The sequence below is a fragment of the Chelonoidis abingdonii genome, chromosome 8 (genome assembly GCF_003597395.2).
Source record: "Chelonoidis abingdonii isolate Lonesome George chromosome 8, CheloAbing_2.0, whole genome shotgun sequence".
NCBI classification, from domain to species: domain Eukaryota; kingdom Metazoa; phylum Chordata; order Testudines; family Testudinidae; genus Chelonoidis; species Chelonoidis abingdonii.
The window spans coordinates 1,388,366-1,405,868 of record NC_133776.1 but is presented as its reverse complement, the minus strand read 5'-3'; the positions used below and the strand labels follow the sequence as shown (position 1 = coordinate 1,405,868).

Genomic DNA, 17,503 nt, shown 5'->3' with positions numbered 1-17,503 from the left:
CCGACGTGCCTTCGTACCTTACTAGACTCTGTGGTTATTGGGGGTTCTCTTCGGGTCTGCTGTGTCAGCTATCTGCGCAGAGCTGGTCAGCACACAGAGGGAACACACGCACGCGGCTGAGTGATACCAACAAGGAAAGAGCAGAGCACCACACCGGTAGCATCTGACAACACACTTCTGACAACACTTCCCTCCTGCCAGCCCCTTCCTTTGTCTCCCTTCCCGGACAAAGGTGTTGCCTCCCCCCCCCCCCTTACCTAGCTCAGGTTACAGGCTCCGGTATCGTCCATCCCCTAAAGTCCTCCCCTGCTCTCTCATTCCCCACGTCATTCATCTGACGAAGTGGGTAGTCACCCACGAAAGCTCATGATCCAAAACGTCTGTTAGTCTATAAGGTGCCACAGGATTCTCTGCTGCTTTTACATTCCCCACACAGACAGCCCCTACTCCATCACAGCAAGCAGCAGGCAGGGAGTAGTTTTAATACAGATATACCATTCCTGCTGCCAGAACTAAATAGCAAAAAATGTCACGACAATTTTTTGAACATTAATTTATGTTCTGCCAGAATTTACCAGAACAGATAAAAAAGGGAGACAGATGAAAGTGTCTCAAATGTAACAAACTTTATCCAATAAGATTCAATTATTCAACTTCTTCGTCAGTTATACAGGTTTTTGTTTAACCTTCCACAGCTATAAAATAGGTTTTGTTTGGAAGCTTGACATACTCCTAAAATGACTCAACCACTCTTGGCAAAGGACTGACTTTTCAGGAGCAATCAAAAGCCTAAACTGACCTGCTTCCAGGCGAGACCAATGGCAAGTTCTTTGCTGGTTAGCAGGGAGCTTTGTTTCTTTCTGTGTGTGGCAGAGTCTGACCTCACACACCTGCCCCAGGCAGCCTGTAGCACAGTCAGATTTCCAAAGTGAAACACTGATGCTGGTTTATCCTTTCTGCTTCAGTGCGCGCATAAGATGTAGGACATATTGCGATCTCTGGCCCGGCAGCAAGGGCCTAGGGCGAATGCCACAGCTATGCATCTAGGTGCTTGGTGATTCTGCGAACCTTCTCCTTTTTGTTTTTGTTCCCATGTTTTTTCCAGGGCTTTCCTCTGACATTCTCAGAGCTGGATGCAGCCAAAGATACAGGCCCGCTGCCAGGTTTATATCCCATCACAGTCTGGACACCTTTCGTCAGAGCACGGACATTCTCCTAAAAACAATAAATATTTGCAAACTTGTAAGCATGGAGGCATTTAATTGTAGATTAAATGACAACACATTAATTTTAACATCAGGCATAAGCCAACTGAGATGCTAGGAGGCACATCCAGACCGGCAGAGGTCTCTCTGGCAAAGGGGGAATGGTGTCATATGACACAGCAGAGCCAAAGTCTACCGGGAATTCCTGCCTAGCAGTGCAAGGGACAGACCCCAGAGGGCCATAGGTCAGACCGCTGCCTAGGGACACACTGGGATTGCAGTGGTCTACTTCAGTCATGGGCTGTAATGGCCTTTGCAGAGCAACACTGTAACCACTCTGCTGGGATTCGTTCATGCTCCCGCCCACCCATGAAATGCCCAGCACATGGGTAGCTCTGTTTGGGCCTATGAACTTCTCTTGTACTGCGTTGACAACAAGGGTTTTGGTGCAGGGTGAGAAAAAAGAAATTCCATGCCTTTAGCGGGGACATAGTATTTTTTGTCCGCTCGCTTGCAGGTGGGTGCTATGGACACTGCGGTCTGCCAGATCACCTTGGCAGGGTCCAGCGAGGCCTTGTTGATCAGGAATGCTGTATTTGCCAATGTAGAGCTTGCAAGATGTCAAGCAACTTGTGCTGTTGCTCTCTGACTTCCTCCAGAGGGACCTGGAGAGAGTCCACAACCTGCGGAGCAGCTCCTGGAACTGTCTAAAATTGTCTGCCCATGTTGGAGGTGGTGTCATGAGGGCCTCATCATGGGGGAAAGATGAGGAGAAGTGAGTTGGTGGTGTAACCTATTCCTCCTGTTCCTCTAGCACTTCTTGTTCTGTCTCAGGCGGTCTGGAGACTGATGAAGACAGAGATCTCATTTGTGTCTGTCTCTGCTCTGCAGGTGGTTTGGGAAAATGCACCCTACATGCAGCCCCTGGGTCCCAAAAAGGCTAATATGGGGAATTGTTATGGGGTTGCATCCTTGGGGAGCCCATACTAGGGACCTGGTTCACTTCTGGTCTCTGGGTATTGTGGAAGTACAGAAAGAACTGACAGGGAATTGAAAGGGGATCTTAATGCATGACAGTCTCTGTTAGCAAGAGTTAGGCTAGCTGTAACCCTAATAACGCGAGATTTGTAGAAGCGAGGATTGTGTGAGGCGAGCAGAAAAGAACTGTGTGAGAAGTTGTTTTGACCTTGTGTAGATAATGTGTAGATAGACTGGCGTCTCTCAGAAGTGAGAAAAACAAGATATCAGGATGACCTATATATAAACAAAATGCAGCTGTTGCTTATAATTGTCTGTAACAAAAGTATAAATGCTTGTTTTAATTGTTTACCTATTGAGAGACCTGTCTAGGAAGGGGAGACCCTATGTCCTAGTGCACTCTCTCCCTGTTGTAGCTAAACAGAATAAAGTATCTGACTCTGCTGCACCCAAACAAAAAGCGAGAACTGAGTTTTTCTCCGACAGTATCACGGACAAGAAGATGATGCTCTGTGTGGTTGGTCCTGATATGATGCAGGACTGCGTGAAGTAATGGAATACTTCTCATCTTCCTCCTCCTCTTCCTCGCTAGAGAAGGGTGGTGAAGGAGAGTGGTACTGTGTCTCCGGGGAAGAGACATGAGGTGCAGACAGCTCACTACGGAGAAGTGACAACTCAGGAATGTTCGAGACTATTAGGTCCCTTGGCTATCTAACTCCCGTGGTACCAGCAGGAGCATCATTGGCACTGGTGGGTGTGTAGAGATTGGGGGCGTTGCCAGTGCTGAGGGTGGAGTGTATGCTCTTGAACAGCCAGTAGATGGAGCCAAGGGTCACCTCACTGTTGAGGGCTTGCTCAGTGCGGAAGCATTCAAAGTTGTTTTAGTTCAGATAAGTGGTACCGATTTCAAAATTCTTGTAGAGTCCTTCTCGGTGCTGAAATACAATGCTTCTGTCTGTGGTCCTGCCCGTTGAGGGTCCCTGGACCTCTCAGTCCCAGTTCCGGAGATGCTCAGATGGTTGCCTGCTAAGTCTCATCCCTGAAGACACTGAGGCTACTGACCTCGCAGGGGATGCCTTTCTCTGAGGCGGCTCCTTAAAGGGTGAGCTAGTGGACCACTTCTTTTCATCTGGGTAGGAGACAGTGGATTTTCTCTTGGTGGTGTGTAGTGAATGAGGGTAGGCTGATGATCATGCCGATGGTGACCGCAGCATGGGAGAGGTTACGACCAGCCTCAGACCCTGGTCTCAATGAGAGCTCTCCATTAGTGAAAGAATTAGTCTCAGTTCTCAGTCCTTTCATTTGAGGCAGTGAGTACACTTCTGAGAGACATGTCCCTCCCCAAGACAGCATATTTACTGGGAGTGAAACGTCACTGACAGGAACGGTCTCACGACAAGAGAGGCACCTCTTGAACCCAGGGGATCTGGGTGTAACCTTGAGAAGGGAGAGCTTACAAAAGCATAGAAAAAGAAGCCTACGCTACGCTAAAGAATAACGGGGAGGAAAGAGCAACAGATTCTTTTTTAAATCGGGGGAAGAAAAAAAAGAAAACGGCTAAGATATAACATGTTATAACGGAAACACTTCTGTTACTAAGGCTACAGATGTCTGAAGGGCTCTGCTGTGGATTCCAAACCATACCCAACCGTGGCTGAGAAGGAACAGAGGGCAGCTGGACTACACAGCGCTATATAGACACCACTCACGGCGCGAGATGGGGAGGAGTGCATATGTTACTGATCTGTGATTCCCGGCGCAGGTGCTACTGTATCTACAGTGGAGCACCCATAGGGAAACTACTTAAAGAAGAAATTCCAGAGTTCCAAGACATTAAATGTCAACATTAACAGGCCAAAGTGCTCCTTCACCAAGGCTTTTAAAATTCTTGGATGCTAGTTATTCAAACCTGCCAATTTATAAATGTCTAACTGTTGTAGCTGCTGTTTAACATCCTCCATGGTTACTTTTTTTGGTTACACTCTAAAGATGCTGACAAACTGCTACTAGCACAGAGGTCTCTAAGGCAACTACTCCAGAACTTACCTGGTGGAAAAATGTTTTGTCCACCACATTCTCAATTTGTTTTGTGTTCTGATTCCTTTGGGGCTTTTCTGCATTGCCCTGCATAGCTCTGTGCTGCATGTATCTTTCGTGCTGGTGTTGGAAGTCGTTTGGGTCAATGCCAGGAGGAGGAAGGCAATACAAGAGCTTACCCTGTAAAAATCAAAATCAATCAATCAATGGCTTTCATCCTCATGGTACGAATCTCACAGCCCAAACCTGAGAGGGTACAATACAGACCTCCCAACGGTGCCATGAGCTCTAACAAAGCTCATCCAATGCGAGGGGCTACAGAAGTGCAAAGGATTATTATTGTCAAGGTTATGGGCACTGCAGTCATCATATGGCCAGTCAGTGCGTGGCCTACTAACCACAACAAGTTCTCTTTCCAACTATGTACTGTTTTATATATACTCCTTCCTCTCCAGCTAGAACGAGCCATCTAGCGTGTCTTGTTCTGCCATCACACACAAAGCCACCTTTCTAACTGTTAGCAGCAGGGAGCCCTTCTTTTCATAGTCTCGTTTTGAGTAAAAAGCCCAGATTATAGGTTTTTGGCTAAAGAAACACTTCAGTGTATCGTGCTCCTTCATCCCCCAAAGGCAGAGTGCTTGAGCAGGATAGAGAACAGCGGCAGTGAGAACTTACACTGACGTAATCTTTCAACACATAACGAGCTGATCTTGGCTGGTCCGGCTGCCCATGCGCTGTCATAAATCCTCTCATATCTGGGAGAAAGGCAGCAGCAGGTTAAAATTCAGAGACCTGTTATAGCAGACTCTCTGAACAGTCTATCAAGGGAAGAGAGACCCACAGCTATGCAGTAGATACTGCTGTCACTAGCGCAGTCCTTTCTTTTGAGAAAAAGCCCATGTCCTCTCCAAATCCCAGTCTGATGCTAGGCTTGTTCGGAAGAGCGGGGAATGGGAGATGAAAGCGGGCACCAGGTGTGGGGAACGCTGTTGATTGCAAGAGGCAGCTAGAAGCACTCTAGTCCGAAGGAAATGCAGAGATTTGCCAATTCCACCAAACCCAATCGCTGTTAGGCTAGAGATTAAACAAACCAGAGTACGCTCAGTCCTCAGAAGAGGGAGCTAAACACCTGTTGCATTTAGCTCAGCTTGATCCTGCTGACTGATTCAGGAGTGTTGGCATCAGACACCTAACAGGAGGTGTGTCACAAAACAACTTCCATGTTCAAGATCATTGCCAGGTACTATTCAGATATGCATGTTTTATGTAAATGCCTTCTGATTAGGGTTAGTTCATCCACAGGAAGCAAATTTGCGAAGCATAACTCTATACTCCTGGGGGAATTCTGCACCAGTGCCCAAGGCAGAATTTCATTTTTATCTATACAAATTGTGCTGCAGACTTGCCGGTTGCCTGTGGGGGCTGCTGGCCCAACAGAGCTCAGCTCTCCAGCTCACAAATACAGGACGCTGCCAAGGGAAAAGGGTGCTGGGAGGTTCCGGCAACTGCGGTGCTCAGTGCAGGAAATTCCACACAAGCCCAGGACCCAGCACCAGGCTGTTTCTCACTCTGGATCCCAGGGATCTCGGGGAAAGGGAGTGTTTGGGCTGGAGGGGTGGGGGTATCCTGCAGCTGGGCTCTGGAGCATAGGGGCTGCAAGTGTCTGAGACCAAAGAGGCAGAGTTTTTCTCCAAGGGGTGCCCAACTGGCATGTGTGACACACCCAGACCAAGGCGCCCAACAAAAGCATAACAGAGAAACAGGAACTGTTTGGTCGTAGGGGTTTCTTTAACTCTCTACTCCTAGGGGATTTTTTTTGTTGTCTGTATTGTTACAGACATACTTACTAACAGGGTATTTTGAAAAAAAAATTACCAAAATAATTTTAACTGGTGTGATTGTAATGTTACTTTGACAAATAACATATGCACAATTTTGCAGAATTTTAAAATACTGTGCACATAATTTTTTGGCACAGAATTCCCCCCAGAGTAATTATAACACATACAGAGGATTAGCCATCTACACATGGTCTCCAGCAAAGGCCTCATAGTCCAAGGAGGGTTTTAGTACCTGAGACACCCAAGTGTGACACTGAATTTAACCCTATGCTTCAGTGGCTAAGTGAATTGCAGGGGGCGAGGGGAGGTTAGGGTATCATCACTCACAGCCATATGCTGTTAGCAGCTCTTCAGATGTTGGCTGGCGATCTGGCTCCTCATCTTCTCTGGGTCTTATGATATTTATTCCATAGGTTGCTTCTAAAACATGTCGTGGGATACGCTGGCAAATGTGAACTAGTGAAGGAAGCCACAGGTTGAGTTCTGTTCTGCATGCATGAGTTGCACAGCTGAAAGATATTCTAGGTTACTCACGGAGACTACTCTGCTTCTAAGAGTAAAGAATGACTTTCAGATTTGATTATATAGGTTGAAAACGGAAAGACACATGAGCCTCCACAATGAGGATTATCTTAAAATAACACTACTCAAAAGAACAAAAGGCAGAAGACTACGAACACAGGTCTATTTCATCCCTCGGTCAACTTCACTGACTTCAATAAATATGGCCAGACAGCCTTAGTCCCTGCTAGCATACGTATATTTCACATTTAAGTGTTACCACATGCCAAACACATGTGCAAACATTTCCAAACTGCAAGCAAAGGATATTAGAGAGATAGGTGGAACATGGTCTCTCATTTGATCTATAGGCAAAATTCCACAGCAGATCATCTCTGCCTTTGTAGAGACGAAGGATGGCATCACCAGACCGGGACAATCACAGAGACATAGGCCAGGCTCCACATACAGAGTCTACAAGGAAAAGAAAAGCAGAGGTCACGGAGAGCATCCGATGTATGTTCCAAGCAAGGAAAGGGAACAAAAGGCAGAAAAATCACAGTAAAGTTGGGTGTGGGTGGGGTAAGAGAAAAAAAAAGTTAGTACAGGGGAAGATTCATTGAGTAGAAACTCCACAACACTACAGTGGTGGCATGGAGACGGCCAGCCAGAGCTTACACTTCTTTCAGCTGTCACCTTCATGCTGAGCAAAGAACAGAAAGCCACAAGAACCCAGCTATGTACCAGTGACTCCCAGGGACAAAGAAGTGTGACAGCTCTGAAGGCTTTTCCTTGCAGTCTGAAAAGATTCGATCAAAGTGGGGCAAAGCAGAACAGTCAAGGAAGATACTCTTCCTGCACTTTATGCTATGGAAGGTGCTTCTTGACCTTCAGACATCTAAAGTACCTATTTCTGACTGAGGACCCCTTCTTGCACATGCTGATGGAGAGAGGAAGGCCAAGTACCACATTTACAATGGAATATGGAAAATATTTCCATCAGAACAGAAGCTTTCATGCATTATTCTCTCTAAGCTGTAGCCAACTCTATGAAAATGCTTGAGAACCCCTGCCAGAGAGCATGATCAGACATTCCTAAACCACACTGGCACAGGTCAAAATAATACATGGCATTCAGATCAGAGACTTGAAAACTCCCAGTGTCTGTCACGGGGGCAAACCCCTTGCAATCATGCTTTCTTCAGCCGGAGGTGAGTGAAATGCCAGCACATCAGTGATACCTGAAAGTGCTTTGTGTGACCTGGCGTGGCAGACACCGACACTTTCTTGTTTCCAAGGATTGTGTTGATTGTTGAGCTCTTACCAACATTAGGGTAACCCACCTGGAAGGCAGAAAGTGAATTGACAAGATAGTCATATCAGGCGAGGCATTATTAAGCTACTAATAGTGGTTTGGCACAGGGGCTAACCATCAATCTAATCACCGTTTGAAAGCTGTACTGTAGAAAGCTGCAAGACTGCAGTGCTTAAAATGAATCCAAACTTTGACTCCTTTCTGATTTCACTTGGCAAGTTTTTGTCCTCATGGGAAGCGGGCCTTCTCGATGAGCGTACATTGCACACTGCAAGGCTCTTGGACCACATTAGTCTATTTTGAGTACAAGCTCCAACTTACCAGCCCTACTGTGACCTCTCCCTCCTTCACCTTCTTCCCAGTATGTATCGTTCTGAATATCTCTAGCAGTTCGTTTTTCTGTACCAAGTGGCTTAAGTTACTGATGTGCCTGCTCTGCAGTGGCGCTGGGCCCTGCACTAAAGCCCTGTCAGTCCTGCTTTCCATACAGCTTGGGTTACTGGCATTTATTTCTTCCTCATTATCATCTTCAGAACAGGTCTGCCAGGCATCCTCCTCCTCTTCACAGTCCTCATATTCATCACTATCATCGTCATCACTACCCAGGACTCTGTTTTCAAGATGCAGAGTGTTACCCCTGACTGTGCTTTCTGCACCGCTCTGCAGGGCTCTGTGCTCTTCCTCACTAGACCTGCCATCTTCAGAGTCACTTGCCTCCTCAAGTTCTAGTCCCTGGGTAAAGAATGAGAGTTTCATGAATGGAACAGAGATAGGGCAGAACATAACCAGCAGCAGTGCTGTGGGGAAAAATTACTGTACTGTACAAAACTACGCAGCCAGATTAATTCTCACCCTCCTTATCTATTTTACAGGATTACTGCAAACTGCTGATAACCATGCAACACTCCTGTGTTGGCAGTGGTCTGAGGGTTTGAAGCTCAGTAGATGCCTTCCTATAGTGGCTTCACATCTTTGCTCAGTACTTTATTATGTTCCCCCTTCCAGATCTACCAGCTGCCCGCATACCCTCACCCTTCTCATCACTGATACTCTGTGTGTTCCTAAAGCTACCTTTCTCAAGCCATCTGTCCATGTTTCACTGTTACGTACAGACATATGTGTAGTGCGACATACAACCAAAAACCCCTAAGTTCTGAGCTCAGTTAGACTGTAGAGCTGCTGAGCAACTGAACCCATGCTGTATGGTGATGGGAGGTGAGGCTCTGTACATAAGTATCTCTGTGCATCTGTGTTCTCACTGTACATCTTGAAGTAAATTAACTACCGTATTTTTATATAACAAATTCCCACAGTTTTAAAGCTTCATCTGAGTAGCCTACTATGAAAATGCAATAAATTAAGTAAGTAAATAAATAAAAGCCACCATTACCCAATTTCTCCCGCGTACCCCACGAGATGTCTCGTGTACTCCCAGAGGCACGTGTACCACAGCTTGGGAACCCCCTGCTCTAGAATGAGGCTCAGTAGTTACCCTTCCCTAAGGAAGATGGTATTTCCCCTCTTTTTCTGGAGTTCAGTTACACTACGGCAAGCAGGACTGCAAGAAAAACATATGTCTCAGTCTTCCCAATTCACCAGACACACAACCACACATGAACAAGTGACCTAAGCTACCTTAGGTTCAGCACTCAGCCGCATGCCTTCTGCCAAGGCTGACCAGAACACAACTTTAACACCTTCTCTCTCAAAGAACTGCGCCCAAGCCACGCGCTGCTCTCTGCTCAGCAAATCCGCCTTGTTTAGCAGAATGATGTTCTCTTTGTCGCTGCTCATTTCCTTCACATAACGTTCCTGGAGAACACAAAAGGACTAGACAGGATTCTGATTTGGAAACTGCTGCAGTCCAACATCAAGGAAAGTAAAATTAGGGCTGCTTCAACTTACCCTTCGTAGGCTCACCAACAATTCTACCATTAGGGGCTGATTTACAAAGGATTCCACACACAGCTGCATGTGATTTGCAAATGCAGTTACTGGGACTGCTTGCACAAAGTGGGTATTTGCAATACAAAGGGCCAAACACAGCTGGCATTTACATACACAATATACCCTAGATACTCATGCAGGTGTGGCACAGGAAGGCTCCAGACCTTGGAGTATTGACTCTCAAAGCTAACTCTCTATTTATCAAGTCTGCAATTTTGTTGCTGAAGGACATTTTATTTCAGAGGCTTCTGTTAAATAGCTGCTGTTTCTGTGGGCTTGTCTACACTGGCAATTTACAGCGCTGCACCGGTCTCACTCAAGGTATGAAAAAATACCCCCCTGAGCGCAGCAAGTTTTAGCGCTGTAAAGTGCCATGTAGACAATGCAGCCGCGTTCCCTGCACTGGTAGCTATGCCCCTCATGGTGGTGGGTTTTTCAGAGCACCACAACTACACAAGGCATGTTAAAGTATTGCCATGGCAGCATTTTAGCATTGCCAGGGTAGACCAGCCCTTAAATTCCCAATATTTCTTTTAAATGTTTAGGATAACAGTAATGCACTGTTTTTTGATTCTATACTGCTTTTGAGAGGAGTATATAATATACACACACATCCCTTATATGCCATATAATTCATTTAATTATACTGTACATAAAATTATATACAGTCAAAGTTAGCACTGAGACAACAGTAGTTTAGAAGGACATTTGCTTCACATAACTTACCAGATCTTGGCATCTAAACAGGAGTGGATTTCTGGCATCTACTATCTGAACCACAATGTCACTGCAAAATAAAAGGCCAATAAGCACCTTTTACTGGCTGTTCTCTGTATAAGCTCAATATGAAATGAGCAGATCACTGTAACCTTGCTGCTGAAGTATTTTTCAATTTCAGAAAAATCAGTAGAGATACAATCTCAAAGTTAATTACTAATGAAATTAAATGCCTAAACGAGATTAAACTGGCAGGTGGCTTTGCTCTTTTGTTTCAGCTAAGCAGAGCAAACAGAAAGATTATTTCTGTGTATGCCAGGTTGTTGTTAATGCCCCCAAAAATCTTCTTCTGAGTGGCAAGAGGCCCTAGACCAGGAGCCCACTCTCTACCTCACCTTGACTTTCAAGTGCTCCACTATTCCAGGACACATCATTTTCCTACCACCCTAGTGCCGTGGAATGACTATGTGTGTGGGGAGGTGGGGGGTAAAGCTGAGAAAAGATTTTGAACGCACAGCCTAGAAGGCAGGTCCATCAGAGAATCCACTGAAAGAGGGTTGCAGGTGTTGCTGATGTCAACAGCAACTTGTGCTGCAAGCAAAGCTTGCGTGCATGCGTCTGCAGCATCGGGGCCTAGAATTGTGTGTGTGTGGGGGGGGTATTTAAATTGCTTTTAGTGGCATAGAATCTTTGTCACTTCAAAACAAACAATGCAGTTTTCACAATGGAAAGGTACTTAGTCCTTCATTATGTTCACAATCACTTTGTTAATTTTTTTAAATACACACAGGTCAAAATATTAAAAAATAGGAATCTAAAGTTATATTATTAAGTCCATATTTAGGCGTTTAAGGGTGGGGTTTTCAAATGCAATTAAGTGACTTAGAAGTGCAAGTCATAGAATTATAGAATCATAGAATCAAAAGGTTGGAAGGGACCTCATGAGGTCTTCTAGTCCAACCCCCTGCTAAAGGCAGGACCATTTTCCCTAAATAATTCCAGCCAGGGTGCGGTCTAGCTGGACTTTAAATAGCTCTAAAGATGGAGATTCTACCACCTCCCTAGGTAACCCATTCCAATACTTCACCACTCTCCTAGTCAGAAAGTTTTTTCTAATATCCAGCTCGACTTCCGCAATTGCAACTTCAAACCATTGCTCCTTGTTCTGTCCTCCGTCACCACTGAGAACACGCCTAGCTCCCTCCTCCTTGGAGCATCCCTTCCAGTAGTTGAAGGTTGCTATCAATCCCCCCCTTAGTCTCTCTTCTGCAGGCTAATAAAGCCAGTTCCTTCAGTTCTCTCTTCAATTCATGTGCTCCAGTCTCTAATAATTTTTGTTGCCCTCGCTGGACTCTCTCAATTGTCCACGTCTTTTGTGAGTGTGGCGCCCAAAACTGGACACAATATTCCAGATGCGGCCTCACCAGTGCCGAATAGAAGGGAATAATCACTTCCCTCGGATCTGCTGGCAACACTCTACTAAATACAAAGCCCCAAAGTTATGGCCCATTAGCCTTTTTGGCTAGAACAGCACACTGTAGGCTCATGTGTCAACCTTTCCATCTACCGTAACCCAAGATCCTTATTCAGCACTGCTACTTAGCCAAACATCCCCAGCCTGTAGAGTGCATGGTGTTTTTCATGTCCTAAGTGCAGGACTTTGCACTGGTCCTTGTTTGAACTTAGAGGTTTTCTTGTGGCCTATTACTCCATTTGTCTAAGTCCCTGATCCTATCCCTGCCTCCAGGTGTCCACCACTCCCCCCAACTTGTGTGTCATCTGCAAATTTACTTAATTGCAAGCTATCCCTCATCCAGAGATCATTAAATGAAGACATTGAATAGAACGGGCCCTCAAAGACAGACGCCCTGGGGCACACCATTGTTACTGGTTGCCAACTAGAAGAGTGTGCCATTGATACTACCCGCTGATCCCGTGATCAACCAGTTTTCTATCCACTTCACAGTCCATTCCCCAACCCAACTTCCTTAGTTGGCTGATGCAGAATGCTGTGGGAAACCAGTGTCAAAAGCCTTTACTAAAGGTCAGGTATACACATCCAGCTTTGCGGCCCCATCCACAAGTCCAGTCATCTCATCGTAAGAGAAGCATTTCAGGTTTGGTCAGCATGAATTACCCTTGGTGATCCATCGCTGACCTGCTTACCTGATCAAACCCTTGTTTCTCTAAGTGTTCAGGATGGATTCTTTCAGCACCTGCTCCATGATTTATTTCCAGGGATTGAGTTGAGACCTGAGTTGGTCTGTAGTTCCCTGGATCTTCCTTTTTTCCCTTTCTTAAAGATAGGTACTATATTTGCTTTCTTCCAGTCCTCTGGGACCTCTCCTGTTCGCCATGAATTTTCAAAGATAATGGTCAACGGCTCTGCAGTCACTGACTTCAGACTGCAAACTATGATTATTTCACTTTCCTTAACTTAGGCAAGTTCAATATATTGGAAGGTGGAGTTGGTTGCAAACACAGCACAGGCTATCTGCTTATCAATCATATGTTTCAGTTAGTGCTGTTCTCACAGTGAGGATGTTAATGAAGCCCTGGATATGTTTTCAGCAGAGATGAGCATTTTAGGTTTGAAGCTTCATAGTTACAAAATGTCCACATTATGAAGTGGGGAGTAAAGTACTAGCAATGCGTGAATAAAAAAAATCTGATCTAAATTAAAAAACAAAAAAAAGGCAACGATTTCTCTCCAAGTCATGATTTTTATCGTCCATGACACAGAAACCGATAAATATTACCTTCTTTCGATGACTCTCCAGAGCTGGCGCCAAAAATCTAAATTCCGTTCAAATGGGGTCAAAATCAATTTCTCTTCTTCCTCTAGCCTAGAGAGAAACAGAGAGGATACTCCACATGCAGATCATGTTAGACTGCAAACACAGCACCAAGTCTGCTTGGAATTACACCATACTCGCCTTTCATTGAGCAATCTGCAAAAGGCAGGAACCCAAACATTAAGGTGCCCCTTCTGCGAGGTTTCTAAATAGATCTTAGCTCCTGAAGAAAACCCATCTTAGTGCCATTAGTACACAGCTGATGTGATGGTAACTGGTCACAGAAAAGAAAAGCCAACTCCATCAGCAAACAAACTGGGAAAATTCAGAGCTGGGGTATCAGAACAGATCAAAGAAATTACTCCTGTGTCACCCAGTATTTATACAGCTAGTTGGCGTGTGGAAAAAATGCACTTGGGGCCCATTCCTGGCAGCTTACTCTCTGGGTCAGGTCCACTCGGCTCCCACTGGGAGTGAGCATCTCACATTTCTCTTGAGCAGCACTCTCCTGTAGAAACCGGAAGTGGCATTGGCATTCTCTGGAGACACGTGCTTATCCTACCTCCTCTAAAGGGGTGTGGGTATGACATTGCGCTTCGGCTCAGAGCGTGGAGTCTGAGGGGATTCTAAATTAACCTCTTTTTTTTTTTTTTTTTTTTTTTTAAAAAAAGGAGAAACCCGCAGTATGTAAACATGATACTTTTCAAGGTCCCATCCAGCCCCACATCGCTAGGATTTTATGACATATGGTCCAAACTCTTAACCTCATAATAACCAGCACACAACATGGTACTTTTTGGAAACTCTCCACAAGGATGGGACAGGACCATAGTGGTGACAGACCATCAAGAGTTTTTCCCTGTATTTACCAGGAGCAAAAGACATGCTCCCTATGTCCCTAGGGCTCTAACAAAGATATAGAAAACCCACCCTCCTCTATTCTCATTGACTGGTTGCGTTAAGTGTGAGTGGCACACTCACCGAACAAGCTGTCGTCTCCACTCCAGAAAGCTCTCTCTCTCTGCTTGCTTTAACTTCTCAGCACTGGTCCTCCTATCCCAGTATGGTCTAGAAAGACCATATATTGAAAGAAACATAAACATAACAGTGTTTCAGAATGTTTTCTCAGTTATATTTGTCCAATAAAAGGAAGGTCAGAAAGAACACTTGCTCTGGACAGTTCAGGGGCATTTTACTCGTTGTTGTTCTTATGTACAGGTATGTATTTTTAGCAGCCTTGGAAGTATGACATTTCTTTGTTCTCTTTAAATATCATTTTAAAAAGTGATGGGCGCATTAAACAGAAAAATATATTTCACGCTACAGATGCTCCCCGGGTTACGCAAACCCGACTTATGAAAATCCACACTTACGGAAAAAGTTCCGTAAGTTCTGTATGCTTTTTTTTTTTTTGGCGCATAATTGTCAGGTATACGTTCCCGACTTATGCAAAATTTGACTTACACAAGGCGTTCTGGAACGAAACACTTGCATAAGTCTGGGAGCATCTGTACATTATAATCCTTCACTCAAAAGGCCAGCTTCCTCGACTGTATTGCATAGGATATTTAAGAATGTGGGATTCGTCTCTCCCTCTAGATCTTTTTAAGTTTAACAGGCTCTTCTATCTGGCTGATCTCAAATAGTGTGGCTGAGACTAACAGTCCTCTTTAAAGAAGAGCTGACTTTTAAAAATAACCAGCACCTGCATCTTTCTCAGAGTTAAAACTCTTATATTCCATTCAATTATCTTAAATGTTAATCTCTATGATTTGCAATTCTGCAACTGATTCAGATTCTGAAGGCAGTGAACTAACGCCACATGCAAGGAAGATTTACAATCTGAAGCTGTTGCATAGGGATCCTGTTCTTGGGAAGGTCTTGTACTGCAGCGCTGTAGATGAGCTAAAGAGTCAATTTTAAACAAACAAGAGTATAAGAAACAAATCTATCCATATTGTAATAATCCTATTTGTGTTTAAAAGTAAACTGTATTAATCATTTTTAAAGCTTTTTTTTGTCTCCACACATACCCAATGCACTTTGTGACTACACACTTTGGCCTTAGACCTAAGCACTTAGGTGGAGGGCTATTACCCTGAATTACAAAACCCAATTATTTTATCATGTGACTGTAATAAAAAGACTAAATTAACAGGTTAGTTAACAATTCAGTACATAGCATATATGTTTGAGCACCATGATGTGGTTCAAAAATAGAGTATCACATACAACCAAGAATTTATCTGACTGTTTTGCAAGTCAACCTGTTAGCGTAACTTTTTTTTTTTTTTGTAATATTTGAAGTAGTATTATAGTAGTAATGAAATGACAGAACAAGACATGTGTCCTACTGAAATCACATCAACAGAATATTATGTGAATGAAACCTAAATCATTCTTCCATAAATATAGTAGCTTTGAAGTCAACAGTTTTTGTAAAGAGGGAATAAAGCTCTTTTACCCAGATTTACATGGTCATGAACAACAAAAATACAAAACACAAATAAAAATAATTAGAAATTTTCTCACTTTCAAACAATACCACCAAGCTCATCATCATCTAGCTCTTATACAGCCATTTTCACCAGTAGATCGCAAAGAGCTTTACAAAGGAGGTCAGTATCAATATCCCCATTTTACAAATGGGGAAACTGAGGCACACAGTGGTGAAGTGACTTGGCTGAGGTCACCCAGTAGGCCAGTGGCTGAGTTAGGAACAGAATCCAAGGCTCTTAAGTCCTAGTCCAGTGCTCTACCCACTAGGACACACTGCATACCCTAGTATGTGCAAAACATGCTGCCTGCTGGACAGCTACACTGAAGGTGGTAATGTCCACACTCTCTTTGATTGAGCTAGCATGCAAAAACCAGCATCCTAGCCTGGCTGCACCACAGTGAGATAGCTAGCTGTCCCAAAAACAGAGCTAGGATTTCCAATGGGATTGTACCGAGGCAGCAAGGCAATCCCACCACCCGTACAGCCACAGCTACGAGTTTTAGCATGCTAGTTCAATCAAAGGCAGCACGGGTATGTCCACCTGAGCTGGAAGTTACACCTCCATGTAGCTGGACCCTGTGAAAACCTTCCAGCTCCAGAGTGGACACTCCCAAAGCGGTATATGGTATTCTGAGTTGCCTGGTGCCTCACCTTATTTTTAAAAAAGCACACTAACTGCTCTGCTGTGCCTCTGTGCTCCAGCACTGACCCTGGTATGTTACACTGAGAGTGCACTGCTGCCCAGGGGACATCATGAGGTGCCTGGTACCCCTCACAGCACCAATGGCAGGTTTTCTGTGATGTAACTGGTACATTCAGATCAAAAATTCAAGCAACAGGACAACATTTCAGTGAAGTGCAAATGTTAGAATAAACATGGCAAATAATAATGGCTGAACTGTAAATCTCCATAAAAAGAAATTTCCACTGGAAATGCCAATAGACTCAACAGAGGAGACACTGCAGTATTGCTCTGAGCTGGATCTTACCTTCTTGGTATACTCAAAAACTGTCTGTTTTCCTCATGGAGTTTCTTGATATTTTTGGTCTCTTCAGCTGTCAGCAGGCCAGTCCTTGCCTCAGCAGGGACAAACTTGATATTCAGTTTCTCTGTTTATAAAGGAAAAAACCCTGCCATTAACATTCACGCTCAGCAAGTGTAGATGTCAGGATCTGGGCTCCAATAAAAGAACCCCCATGTGAAGGTGGAGGGATTACATGCCAAGCTGGCAGGAAACCTTTCCAGTGAAAACCATTCAACTACGTACCAGTCAATGGTTGCTGGGCTCACTTGAAACCAATAATTATATGCAAATTCTGACTGTGAATTTGTGCAAACACAGCATATGCTGCATCAGTTTACAGATGCTACATCAGTTGTTGACCATTACAATAAACATAGTTTGAGTCCTTTGGGGAGATTTTAACACTATTGTCAAAGTGAATTGTTTTTAATGCTAATTCACTGTTTGGGAAAGGTATGAGATTCATAGTACCGGGAGACTGAAGTCCTCTAACAGTAGCACAGAAAGCAGACGGCAGTTATGTAAGCTTTCCACCCACTCCTCTGCTAGTACGTTTCAACCTTCACCTAGGACAAAAGATTAGTCCCCATTCAATCCTTGGCTTCTCTGCAGATAATGCAAAGTAACGTTCTGTGTGTGGTG

General features: G+C 44.4%; 1 protein-coding gene across 1 annotated transcript; it reads right to left on the bottom strand.

The window, feature by feature from the left end:
* Positions 1 to 611: 611 nt before the first annotated feature.
* Positions 612 to 16,966, bottom strand: LSG1 (large 60S subunit nuclear export GTPase 1). Its single transcript, XM_032778114.2, has 12 exons — positions 16,826 to 16,966; positions 14,318 to 14,404; positions 13,301 to 13,387; positions 10,551 to 10,611; positions 9,513 to 9,689; positions 8,199 to 8,609; positions 7,804 to 7,905; positions 6,893 to 7,036; positions 6,389 to 6,512; positions 4,896 to 4,975; positions 4,230 to 4,400; positions 612 to 1,215 (listed from the first exon to the last, which is right to left on the bottom strand). Exons 5-12 carry the CDS (start codon positions 9,669 to 9,671, stop codon positions 1,036 to 1,038), a joined length of 1,371 nt encoding a protein of 456 aa, XP_032634005.2. The 5' UTR covers positions 9,672 to 9,689; positions 10,551 to 10,611; positions 13,301 to 13,387; positions 14,318 to 14,404; positions 16,826 to 16,966; the 3' UTR covers positions 612 to 1,035.
* Between the last annotated feature and the right edge of the window lie 537 nt (positions 16,967 to 17,503).

Excerpts from the sequence above, each read along its gene's own strand:
- LSG1 (XM_032778114.2), bottom strand. The coding sequence starts at position 9,671 with ATGAGCAGCGACAAAGAGAACATCATTCTGCTAAACAAGGCGGATTTG. Across the intron at positions 8,610-9,512 it reads GGCTGAGTGCTGAACCTAAG|GGACTAGAACTTGAGGAGGC; the intron begins GTAGCTTAGGTC and ends TTCTTTACCCAG. Across the intron at positions 4,976-6,388 it reads GCTGCTAACAGCATATGGCT|ATATGAGAGGATTTATGACA; the intron begins GTGAGTGATGAT and ends CCTTTCTCCCAG.